General features: G+C 39.2%; 1 protein-coding gene across 9 annotated transcripts in view; it reads right to left on the reverse strand.

Annotated features, from left to right (window-relative positions):
• The window catches only part of ERC2 (ELKS/RAB6-interacting/CAST family member 2), a 977,487-nt gene that overhangs the window by 477,869 nt on the left and 487,012 nt on the right, over positions 1–12,606 (reverse strand). For 7 of the 9 annotated variants that reach the window (XR_003518693.1, XR_003518694.1, XM_027587658.1 and 4 more), the window contains one exon: positions 8,719–8,730. The exons of the other annotated variants lie outside the window; for them this stretch is intronic. Coding sequence is in view for 5 of the 7 variants with exons in the window: in XM_027587658.1 (XP_027443459.1) it covers positions 8,719–8,730 (12 nt within the window). In the remaining 2 variants the exon portion in view is untranslated. The remainder of the gene's footprint in view (positions 1–8,718; positions 8,731–12,606) is intronic. 9 annotated transcript variants of the gene reach the window in all.

Consider the following 12,606-nt stretch of genomic DNA (forward strand, 5'->3'; position numbering starts at 1 on the left):
GGCAGGAAGGAACATTTTAAACTCAAATAAGACAAATGGGTAATTTTTCTAATATATAAAGAACTTCTAAAAATAAACAAGGTAAAACAACAAAAGAATATGACAAATTATGGACATATTTAAAGATGCCCCATCTTCACCTGTAATAAGATAAAAGCAAATGAACACTATGCTTAAATGCCTTTGTTCTCCTTCCACACTGACAAAGATAAAAAAGCTTGAAAACTACATGCATTGACAGAGTTAATGGGGAGAGAGGCACTCACATATTACTGATAGGACTATAAATGGTTTAGTCTCCGTAAAAGGCAACTAGCAAAATTAGAAAGGTATTGTCCTAGCAATTCCACATCTAGAAATTTATCCTACAGACATATTCTTATATATATGAAATTAAGCCTATTCAAAGTTACTAACTTTAGCAGTCTATATAAGAGGAAAAAATCTGAAACAACTTAAAAGTCCTTCAGGAGGAGACTGGTATGATGGAACTGTATGCAGAAGTAAAAAGGAATGGAGAGCTTTTACGTATGGATATGGAAAGATCTCGAAGACATTATTTTTAAAAAACAAGAAAATCAAGATGCAGAACAGCGTGTATTCTATTATAGCACCTGCATAAATATCATACTATAAATGCTACCAATTAGCTTCCATCTTTCTAGATGCTGCTTCTAGGAATAGTTCAAGTTATACCACAATGCCAGGTACAAAGCATACATACAATTACTATTTGAGGAAAGTGAGTAAGTTAATGAATAAAAGTAAATAAATGGATAAAAGAACAAATCTTGGATACTTGGCCTAAACTCAGCATAAGGTTCTCTTATGCACAGATATGGAAAACTTGTGGCTGAAGTAATCTTATTGAAAAGATTACTTTTCAATAAGCATAAGATGAAATTTTCTAGATTTAGTTATTCATATCCCTCAGGTAAGAAGCATCCCGTGGAGTAAGGTTGTTTTCAACCTTTCCCTCAAAGTCTCTCAATGGCTTAAGAGGAAAAAGCCTTAAAAGTCACTGTTCCAGCAACTGAATTTTCTAGAACTACGAAAGCCAAGGAGGCTGCCTGAACAGATCACCTCCCACTTCTCTCTTGCATGAACCCCCTACTCTCACCCATTATTCTTGTCATGAAAACCTTCATCACAACATCACCACTTAATGAACATCTGCTGTGTGCCAGATTGTGCTCCATGCCCAACAGGGCATCCTGACCACAAGCCTCCGAAGGATGAGTGTAATACATTGTCTCCATTTTACAGACACAGGGAGAGGCTTCAAGACCTGTGGATGTGTAGCCAACATGTCACAGCAATGAGGATGGTTGCTTCTTAAGATGGAGTTTAATTTTCTACCTGTAACATTCTGACAATAGATAGCAGTTTGAATAACCTGGATTACAAGTGAAATACTAATATAAAGTAGTAACAGGTCTGGGATAGATGAAACACATGAAATCCAAGAGCAGTGCTTCTTTATCTACTCAGGAATCCCTAAAAAGCCCCTGCTTTGCATGTTTAGGTGGCGGAAGAGCACCCACACTCACCAGAGTGATAGGACACCTATGTGCCAATTGCCCAGTGAGTGTTTCTCACCAAGGCCCACTCATCACAGGTTATCAGAAGATTCTCCAGCTATTCATTATTATAACCAACTCATTCTCTCCACAGTAATTATCTGTGAGCAACATATCATGCTGTCCTTGGAACCATCAAACTGACATATGATTAAATAGCAGAGGGCTCTGAAGTTAAATTTAAAACCACTCTCTTACACTTCAACTCACACATCACATCGAGATCTGTCCAGCCATGGGAATATTCCAGTTGACCAACACCAAAGGCCAGTGAGAGACTGTTCCGTGACTTCATGTTTCCATCTGGGAGAAGTAATGGTTATGTTCTCAGACTTTCTAAAGAGATTTTCCCAGGACCTGAAGTAAAATTTTGCAAAGCGATTCACTGCCCGAAGTTCTGCTCCTGCCACACATTAAAATGTCTCAAGAGTTGCTTATGTTCACTGTGTGTCTTCACAATTACGTGTGGGGTCTCACGAGAAATTAGTATAATTTGTCCACACATGGTGAGGATCACACACTTTTCAACTATCATTGGAAAAATTATTGCAAAACATAAATTATTATATACTCTGTTTATAGCAATAAGAATAATGCTTATATTAACAATGTTACTAACTAGAAAAAAACTGGAAGAGAAGGTCAATGGGCAAGCTAGAGTTAAAACATAAGTCTCACTGCTCTTGGACTATATAAAAAAAAAAAGCAACAAGAGATTCTTCAAGGGGAAATTCATTTCCATTCCCTGGGTCACTCTATAATTTCAAGAATTAAAGTTTTTCTATGAAAATAATCCTATGCAGTGCACTTTATTTTTGCAGGAGCTGTAAATTAGGAAAAACAACTCTTTCCCATCCTCAATAAAATAGTTGCACCCAAAGCAAAATCAGCCAGTTTCTGTCTTCCTATTCTAGTTTTCATATTTCTTTAGCTTGATATTGCAATTAATCTTCACCTGTATGGTAGTCATTGAATTTAGAGTAAAATTTAAAAGAGCAGCAAATTATCAGAATTACTTAAAAAGATATCTCCAAAGCCTTTGTTAGATATATTAACAATAAGGTATTTTGTTCAGAGGAACATACACAGTACCCACTCATTTTTAAATAGGTCCCTCCAAAATGTGGGCTTCGCAAAAATGTGAAATTACGCAGTGTGAAAATTCCAAGTACCTTTACCCAATACGGAAGAGAGTTTCAGTCGCTAGTTGGATAGGTTTTCCCTACAACTTGAGCTGGTATTGTGGGTAATGAAGTGATAGAATTCACATTTCATAAGAAAAGCCATATAAAGGAAATAGATATTATTTTTCTAGAAAGTGATTTATAATAACACTGAGAAAGTATTTTTTAAAAAAATTCCTTCCCCTTCTCAACATTTACAGAAAAGGCTAACATATCTTGAGAGATTTACTATTTGCTGATATTCATCCATATGGTAGCACCAACCAAAAGCCAGGACTAGGGGAGGAATGGGGGGGGTGGGGTCGGCGGAGGGCAATTTTGAAAAAAACACAAAGGAATGGTTAACCCTACCAACTTGGTATCTCTTCTTCTGGGGCCAAGACTTATTAAGCTTACCTGGGACTATCTCTTGATTTTGCTGTTATTGTCATTGTTTTAACAGATCTGCAAGTTGAGAATGGTTTTACTCATCTCCAAGAAACATCAGAAGCATACTGTACCATGAAGCATTTCAACTACAATGCAAATTGTATTCCCCCTATCTTCTTCACATTCTAGAGAATGTAGAGAGAGACCCAGAGCAACCACTCAAGCAAAAATTAAAAAGTAAAAATAATACAGAGCATAAAGCCCTAGTTCTACAAATTGGGGCTGGCTCAGCAAAACATTAGCCATGGCAAGTCCTACCAAGGCCACGTCGGAAAGGTGCAAGAACCAACCCCTGGCTACACCTCAAAGGTTCAAAAACATTTCCAAATATAGAACCCACTTTATGTTTGCAGGAGCTGTAAATCAGGGAAAACAACTTTTTCCATCCCCAGTAAAATATTTGCACCCAAAGCAAAATCAACTGATTTCTGGCTTTCTACCAGGTCTGCTTGGGCATAAAATTTTCTGACACTTCACCAGAAATGTCAGCATTAGTATAAGGCAGCTAAAAGAGGAAAATAATTTTCTGACCTGTGGATGACCCCTTCAACCCCAACAGGAAAAGGAATTTTAAAAAACACCTGAAACCCAGTTTTTCCAGTTATTAGCATAAATGGGACAAACTATTTTTCTTAGTGGCCAAATCCTTCCTTATAGGAAGTGCTGGTCTTTGAATTCAGTGAGGGGAGGGGTCATGTCTGCTTTACTGCTATATTCCCAACACCCAGCACTGACTCCCTCGCGCAGAAAGATGTCAATGAACAGTCAAGAAAAGAGGGGGAAGGGGAGGGAGGGAAAGGGAAAGCAAAGGGAAGGAAAAGAAAGGAAGATGGAAGGAAGGAATAAAAGACAGAAGGAGAGAGGTCAGAAGGGAAGTAGGGAGATAAGAAAGGGAGGAAAAAGGGAAGGAAGAAGGAGCAGAGGAGGGAAAGAGAGAGGGAGGAAGAAAACAAAATAAATCCAGAATGAGATCTTTTCTCCTTTCCTTTTATTTGTGTCGTTATTTTTCTTGAACTTCCAAGCATCCAGCTCAAAGACAACGAATCATATCTTTTTTTAGGGCTTCCTGTCTGAAGCTATAAGATCTCCAGTGCAGTCAACTCTGCCACCAGCAACTCTCCACAGGGACCGAGTAGAGGGTGGGAGGGGTGAGATGAAGCTAATGGAAGTTCCTGTCTTCAGCAGTCATTTAGTCAACACACAAGAGGGTGACTGCCACCTCCAGTGTGTGGCACAACACCCCAAGGAGCCAGAGACCCAGCCAGTGCTCAAGGAGGCCACCATCTACTAGGAGACACGATGCCTAATTCGAGGTAGGATATAACACAGGCCAGGGGAAAGCGTCAGATAAAGCTCTAAGGAGATCAAGGCAGAGAGAAATTGCTTCTGCCTGAGGGGCTCAGGGAAAGTTGGAGAGGTGACACCTCAGGAGAAACCAGCCCAAGGAGGGAGGGGGATGGGAGGGCACGAATCTCAGGGCAAAGACAGAGGCTGGTTGCACCACAGGCAGGACAGTATTTCCCCAAAGTGCTTCATAGGGTATATTCTATGAACTTCATAGTTGGGAAACCATGGATCCCACACAGTTGCACAGATGTCCCTACTGCGGGCCTTCTCAAAGATTTTAATGCAATTGGAGCAGAAGTGGCAAAAGATTCCATTTGTATATCAGAAAGGACTGGCTTTCACGTGAAAAAAAAAACAATTTGTTCACTTATTAGCTGTATTAACTTGAGCAAAATATTTAACTTTTATGAACCCCAGTTTTCTATTCTCTCACATAGAAGAATTGACAGTCCCAACGTCATGCAGTTGTTTTGAGTAAATACTACATAAAAAGTGATAAATTCAGTGCTGGCACTTAGTTAATGCCCAATATTATTACTGCTGCTTTTACTTCTGTTATTTCTATTATTATTAATATCAATGTGCATCCCAAATATAAAAATGAAGGGTCATATACATTATTTCTTCAACGAATTTATCAGTTTTTTATCAGCTATTTTTTTAGAAATGCCAGGCCAGCATATAGTGCCAGGCCTAGCACACAGTAGGAGCTTACTAGGTATTCGTGGACGGAATGGGGCAAGAACCGACCCTAGCAAAGAGCAAATTGCAGGCCAGCAAGGGAATGCTCTAAGCAAGTTGTTTCTCATTATTTCTTTGGGCAACAGGCATCTGAGGTCCAGGAGTAATGACTTCATCCTTTGCTAGAAGAATGAGAGATTGAGAGTGCAGTACTGAACTTTGGGGAAACATCACAAAGAGTTTATTTTGGTGGAAATGTTTGAAGTGACTGTAACAATGAGCTCACGCCTGCTGCCAGGCGCCAGCCATGAGCTGGAGCCTGCTTGCCAGGGAGATGCACACAGCCAATAACCAATTCCACCTCCGTGGGACATATGCAGGGAGGATCCCAGAACACCTACTCCAAAGACAGCTCCCTCCTCTTCAAGAGGGCATACTGAGGCACAAACAAGGAAGCAGGTGAACCAGGATCCAAAGGAAATCAGAAGATGGAAGAGCCCAGAAAGGCCTGAGCCTTCTGGTTTTACTTGGTCAACTCTCTGGCAGGATTTTGAAGTGAATCCCAAAGAATACTTCTTCTTTTCCTTTTTTTTTTTTTTTGTCAATGGCTGCATACATTTATCTAGATAACTTCATCTTTCATAAGTCACATGCTAATCTCATAAACAGGTCCTAGAAATGAGCAAACTTCACATAAACCCTCCCCCAGAGTGCAATGCAGGGATCCTATTAAATCTCTACAGCTTCCCGCTGGTTTTTGTGTAAAGAGATTCTTTGACAGAAATGGAGTCTTCTGGAGTAAGAAGCTGAACAGGTTTGGAATATGACATTTGCATTTTACCAAACTGGATCCTTATTATATGTCCACCTGATTTCAAGCAGAGAGTCTACATAGAGTTTGAAAAGGAAATGAGGCCATTTTAAAAAAGTAGTTGGAGGGGAAGATTTTCCATGGAGTCTAGAACAGAAAAAAAGACCCAAGAGTTAGTCAAGTTTTCAAACTTCCGATTGGGAGGTAGGGAGGTGCAGGGCAGACCATAAAATTCTACAGTAAGAAAGACCATACATTTAAAAAATATATATATGTTATGTGTATACACACATATAATGTATATACACACATATGTGTGTATGCATACACACACAAATATATGTATCTCAGTTGTGAGCCATATAAAGAAAGTACATGGGCCAGAGATCCTGTATTCAATTCAATTGTTACATTTCATTTGTTTTCCCTTAAATATTTTTTTCTTTTTCAAGTTTTTATTAAATTCCAGTTGGTTAACATACATTGTAATATTTTAGTTTCAGGTGTAGAATTTAGTGATTCGTCACTTATATACAACACCCAGTGCTCATCACAAGTGCCTTCCTTAATACCCATCACCTAGTTAGCCCATCTCCCTGCCCACCTCCCCCCCAGAATTGGTACATTTCATTTTATTTTAACTGGTAAACTTGGAAGTGGTTGGGAAAAAAGCAGAGTTAACTCTGGAAATTTGTCAAAGCTCAAGAAAGCTTCCAAGACCTATAGACATTTTTGTTCCAGGAAAGCAGGGTTGCCCAATTCCTCTTACACTAAAAATATAACAAGAGACTGTTGACAAGGATTGCACATTTTCTCCATTGTGTTCATTTGGGGTAAGAGGATGAAATGATCTGAATCTTGATTTGACCATATAGTTCACACAACCAGACTTGGCCTGAACATTTTACCAAACCCAATCGACACACCAAGCCCCTTATAGGGAGACCCCTTGTTATCCACAACCTCTCCCAGCTCTAATCCTGCATCCTGTCTTCTGAGAGTCAGAGTTCATGTTCATTCACCATGAAACAGGAAAAAACTAAATACTACACAGTACAGTTTCTGACACATAAGATACAGCAGAATGCCTGTGGACAACATCTGAAGATCCTGGCAGGGAGCCTCAGGTGTGAGAGCCAAAGTGGTCCCTGGTCTCAAGGGCTTCAATATCAACAGGGGCAGATTAGGAGCAGCAAAGGGAAGGCAAAAATAGAAAGAAAACAAAAAAGACAGGCAAGGAGAAAAACTTAAAGTTTCACTAAAGGAGCAAATCCAAAACTTGGAGGAAAGATTTGGCTGCCACGTGGCCAAACTCCTCCTCTCCAACCTTCATTATGATGTCTGTATCTGCACATAGAGGCACCAGAAAGTGCATTAATAGTTATTAGGTTTAGGATGAGAACAGTTCTGTAGGACCATGCTTTTAACCTCTGTTTAGATCACTGGAGAACTCTTGAGAATGGGCTTCCTTCAGTGAGATGAAGTTCAAGGCAGTTGCCGTGGGACATCCGGTGTGGTATGTAGGAATAGCAGAGATGTGGTTTCATTTTCAAGGGTTATGAGCCACAGCGATTGGAAGCAGGTAATGGGACAAAACTGGTGTGTGGGCAGGAGGCCTCATTTTGAAATTATCTGCTGCTCTCATAAATGCATTAGTTTGGTGGATTAGGTGATGAGCAGTGGACAGAATAAAGAGGTGCAGATACTGAATAAAGAGAAGAAAATAACATTGCTTGCCTCTCAAAAGAGCGACTACACTGGCTATCAATTTGAGTCTTTTTTTTTTTCCCAAGACTTGGTAGCCCAAAATCATACAATGAGCCCCTTCTGGTAAATTCATTGATTGAATTAAGAAATCACTAGATAGTACTGCATATTATTATAAAAAGAAGTCTTGCTTGACTTAAAGGAGAATCAATTACTGACTTGGACTCCTATCTAAGAGGAATCAAATCTGGGATGCATTTCTAAAACAAAATATTCATTTTGCTTCTTAATATCAGGGTGCACATAGTCAATGCTGAACCTAGTTTTACATTTGGTTCCATATGCTGTGCCCTAGGTAATTAAAGTATGTCTTATGGCTAATAAAAATGAAGTTAAAAAGTCAAAAACCAAAACAATGACAGGAAATAACATGTGTGTACAATATGTTACCAACACACTGATAATTTTCAAAAGTGACTTTAAAAAAAAAGTATCATAAATCTTTCAAAACACAGTGATTTATTAAGCAAAAAGTCTGAGTGGTTTGCACTATTAAATTTAGCTTTTGAGTTGCTGTGTCACAGGCAGATCTTTTGTTCTCCTAGGTTAAATTTAGCCTCTTGGATTTTGTTTTTTTCCACTGCAACATGTTTTATCATCGCACAGCCAATTTTCTGAGCTGCTCAGGAGAAATGCTCTAGAATTTCACTCTGATTTCTCTTACTGGTTGTATAATCTGAGAATCAAATGTATCGAATAACCCAACAATGATTTATTTCCCATCTTCTTCTTTGCTCTTTCCCACCTATATGACTTTCCCATAAAATAAACCTTCCCTAGGCATGGGATGAAATGGAAAAAAAAAAAAATGTGGTGGCCAGAGGAAAACCATTTCAGAAATGTGTTTGTTAAACAAGTGCAAGCAATAAATTGAGCTTAGGAAGGAAAGGCGGTTAGAAGAAAAACTGAAAGTACTGACCTGAGAGTCAAGCTGATTGGAGCAAGGGTGAAAGCAGCGATTTGGAGGATAAGCAGAAAGGAAAAGGGATAGCAAAAGAGAATAAAAGGAAGGAAATGCATTAGTTTTAAAAAATACAGCCAACAGATGTTATATTAGCAGGTTTAATAACCAAATGAAGGACAATAAAGCAACTTTTATCTGATATTACCCCAAAAAGCCCGGGGCACACACTGTAAGCTGTTCTACTAAATATTACACATAAAAAACCAGTATCCGCTCTCACGCCCTATCACTGTAAGCACGGCGTGAACCAGAGGTGTGCTCCCGCAACCCAGTAGCAGAATTTTCCCTTTACTGGAGGAATACTCATAGGGAAAGTTCCTATATGTGTCCATACAAAATTTTATTATTTAATAAACTGAAATGGAATTTACTAAGATATTAGAGCTAGTGGTAAGCACTGATGTCGGAAAGATTTTATTTGAACCAGGAAGTTAGACGGTTATATCTTATGAGCTAGTCTTCCTTCCTCCTTGAAAACTAAAAGGACCTGAACAATTTGGCTCTCTGTTCAAAGATTTCCATTTTAGATGCTCACAAAGCACTGCACCTCACAATGATCAAAAACACTGTGCGCAGGGCTTCAAGGGAGGTGCTGCCTGCCTATCAACCTCCCAAGAGAGAACAGGGCAACTTCCAAAGCTGAGAGTAGTTTTTTTTTTTTTTCAGTTGTGAAAATGAGGATCATACTTCACCACTGAAAATATCCAGATGCTTGATAACTTATTTGTGCAAAAATATTTAACATGCCCTTCTAGTTAATCAAAATAATAAAGTCCCAAATCCAAGCAAAAATTAAAAGAAAAAAAATTCATGATCTTCTTCAAGTTACCACGGGAGCATACAGTGGGCATTCATTTTGCGAACCTATATAATGTTCTTTGTAAAAAACAAAGTGGATGAACAAATATGTTACCAGCTATCTGCTCAAGGGGACCCCACCACTCCATACTATTAAGAAGTAATTTTAGGGGCACCTGGTTGGCTCAGTAAAAGAGCATGTGACTCTTGATCTTGGGGTTGTGAGTTTGAGCTCCTTGTTGGGTGCAGAGATTACTTAAATAAATGAAACTTAAAAAAAATTTTAAAAATAAGAAGTAATGTTAAGCATCTCACAGAGGAAGGAAAAACAAAACAAATCCTCAGGAGAAAACTTAAACAAGAACATTCAAATGAAAATAGTGTTGATCATAATGATAAAAATCAAAGAGAAAATTCAGGATTAAACACACGGTGAAAGCATCAGTCCAATAATCCCTCACGTCTGAAATCCCCCTGCACAGTGTTTCATGATCATAAACACACAACTGATTAAAAATAAGTTAGATCAGGCCATGATCATTGTGGGGACTTTGGCCCCAGCTGTTGCTTCAAATTCTTCTGGATCAGAAAGGTATATCAAATTGAGGTCCATGGCCAAGCTTTAGAGAATCCTAAATTGAAATAGCAATTAAGATTAACTGCCTTTTCCAAGGATTCCTAGTTTTCATCAAATTCCCAAGGGCATCCATGACATCCATGACCTTCCCAAAGGGTTGATAGGGATGGCGCAAAACTATCTGCTACTTGCTTCACTAAAATTTCTTCAAACGCTTTACCAAACATAAATGGCTATTTCTCAGCAAGAAGAGTTTATATCAGAACAAACAGAACTGGTATCAAGTTTCTTTGATGTACCATGAGACTTCTAGAACATAGTACCATTTTTTTAAAATAAAGCTTCAGTTTACATTTTGTTAAAAGTATTCTAAAAGGCATCAAAGAAATTATGTCATCACATTATAGGAAAAATTCAGAAGGAAAAATAAGTCTGTTTCTCAACCTTAGATAAGGTGCTTTTAGGCATCTAAGATGATTTCTCAAATGTCCGAATGTCTGATGACATTAGTCAGTGACCCAGATAATTAAGTGCTCCCTGTTTTCTATTCTGATGTTATGTCTTAGGAGCAGAACCCCAAAGGACACACACTCTTCTCCACACTGGGGAAGGATGTGATCAAGGGCTTGATTCGGGAATTCCATGTCCCCTAGACAAATACCAACAACCCCCCCCCCACCATATTTAGGATAATTACATGAATGGTCACCTGACTGATACCATCCCGTGGCTGAGATGCAGAAACCTAGTGACAGCAGGTCTTGTTTGACAAGAGATCTGTTAACCTCTCTCTTTCCCCTAAGGCAGAATTAATTCTGAAACTCTAAATAAAACTCAGAGCCCTTGACAGGCACTGACACAGAAAGACCACATATTTCACTCCCTTTAACGTTTGATTACCTATCTGATCACATAGCAGACGTGGAATTTGATCACCAGTGATCAAATAAAGACGTCAGCCTGATTTGGACCAACTCTTAGGGGTATGCTCAAGGCCCTTCACCCAACTTGTGTCAAACTTCCCCAGAGTCCATTCGCATGCTGTCCAAGGCAGAAGCTCCCTGCTGAGCCATCAGCATCAAGTGCAAAAATTTATAGGAAAAACTGCACATGGGGACCACACTGGAGCAATATGCATTTTGAAAAGCAAAATCTTCAATGGCTAATGTAAAACATCATTCACGTGGAATTTAAGAGGTAAATGCATCCATATAAGTGCCAGGCATATGCTATTTGGAATGTATACATTGTGAAGAAAATAAAAAATGGGAAGATTAGCAGAGTAGAAAGCAAACAAGAATTGCCCTCTGAGAGAGAAGTAGGCCAGCATCAGTGCCATTTGAGTTATGCTATTCCTAACCCTGAACCTTTTACTGCACATGACTGAAGTTCTGGAATATTTTAGAACACTCGTTGCTTTTAAAAAGAAGTCTTTTCACTCTGGTAGGTCACATTACAGACCAGAGACCACAAATTTATTTCAAGTTCAATTTTTTGGTTTTCAAAATCACAAACTTAATTGCAAACACTCCTCCGTGACTCCAAAAGGGAGCTATATGTCACACTGCTAAGAAATCTTTAGTTCCCAACATTACGAGGTAGGAATTTTGTAGTTTAAGCCAGAAAATGGAGATATTGTCAAATTTGAAAAGGGCTGCCTGACAAACAAGGAAGATGTTTTGGTCAGGATACACATGGAGCCCAGCAGATACTGCTTCAGAAAGGCAGGCCAAGGTTGAGCTCTTCTTTTCCCAAGAAACTTCCCCTCTTACTTTCCACCGCCCCCCCCCAAAACCTCCTTTGGGGCCTGGGCTGGGGCTGGGTCTCAGACATTTCCCAGACTATGTTCTGCTGCTGGACCCAAGACACAGGCAGGCAGAGAACTGGGACAGACTCAAGTCTTACCACACGTTTTATGAATTACAGTGCCTGGGAGGCATCAGCTTTAAGGAAAGGCAAAGGCAGAGATAAAGAAAATGTGCAGAAAGTACATAAAGATAAATGCCTGTAAAATCACTGTTGTTTTAATGCATTCCATATTGAGGATATAAAAAATGTGAATATTCTCGATGATTTAATGGCACTAGTGTCCAGCTAAGACCTGTTTGTCCAACTGGATGACTATGTTATTTTTATGCAAATATTTATAGTAGCTGATCCTGATTTTTCAGTTACAGTTCTGGGGACCTGGATTAGCGCAGAAAAATGCCTTCAAAATGTGGGCCACATCACTTTCTCTCATGAAAGCTAATAAAGATGAGACAGATCTCCTGTGGCCCAACGGCAATGCCTCTCTCTCTCTCTGCAGGCCATGTGACTGTTTAGTGCTACTGGACTAACTTCTTCCTTCTGGCTCATTGTTGGACAGGACTGTTCTCAGTCACTAACCTGTTAGACCTGGGTTCAAATTCTGACTTTGAATCTTACAAACTCTGAAAGCTTTAGGAAGTTACTTAATCCATGTAAGT

This window comes from Zalophus californianus, chromosome 1 (assembly GCF_009762305.2).
Source record: "Zalophus californianus isolate mZalCal1 chromosome 1, mZalCal1.pri.v2, whole genome shotgun sequence".
Lineage (NCBI taxonomy): Eukaryota > Metazoa > Chordata > Mammalia > Carnivora > Otariidae > Zalophus > Zalophus californianus.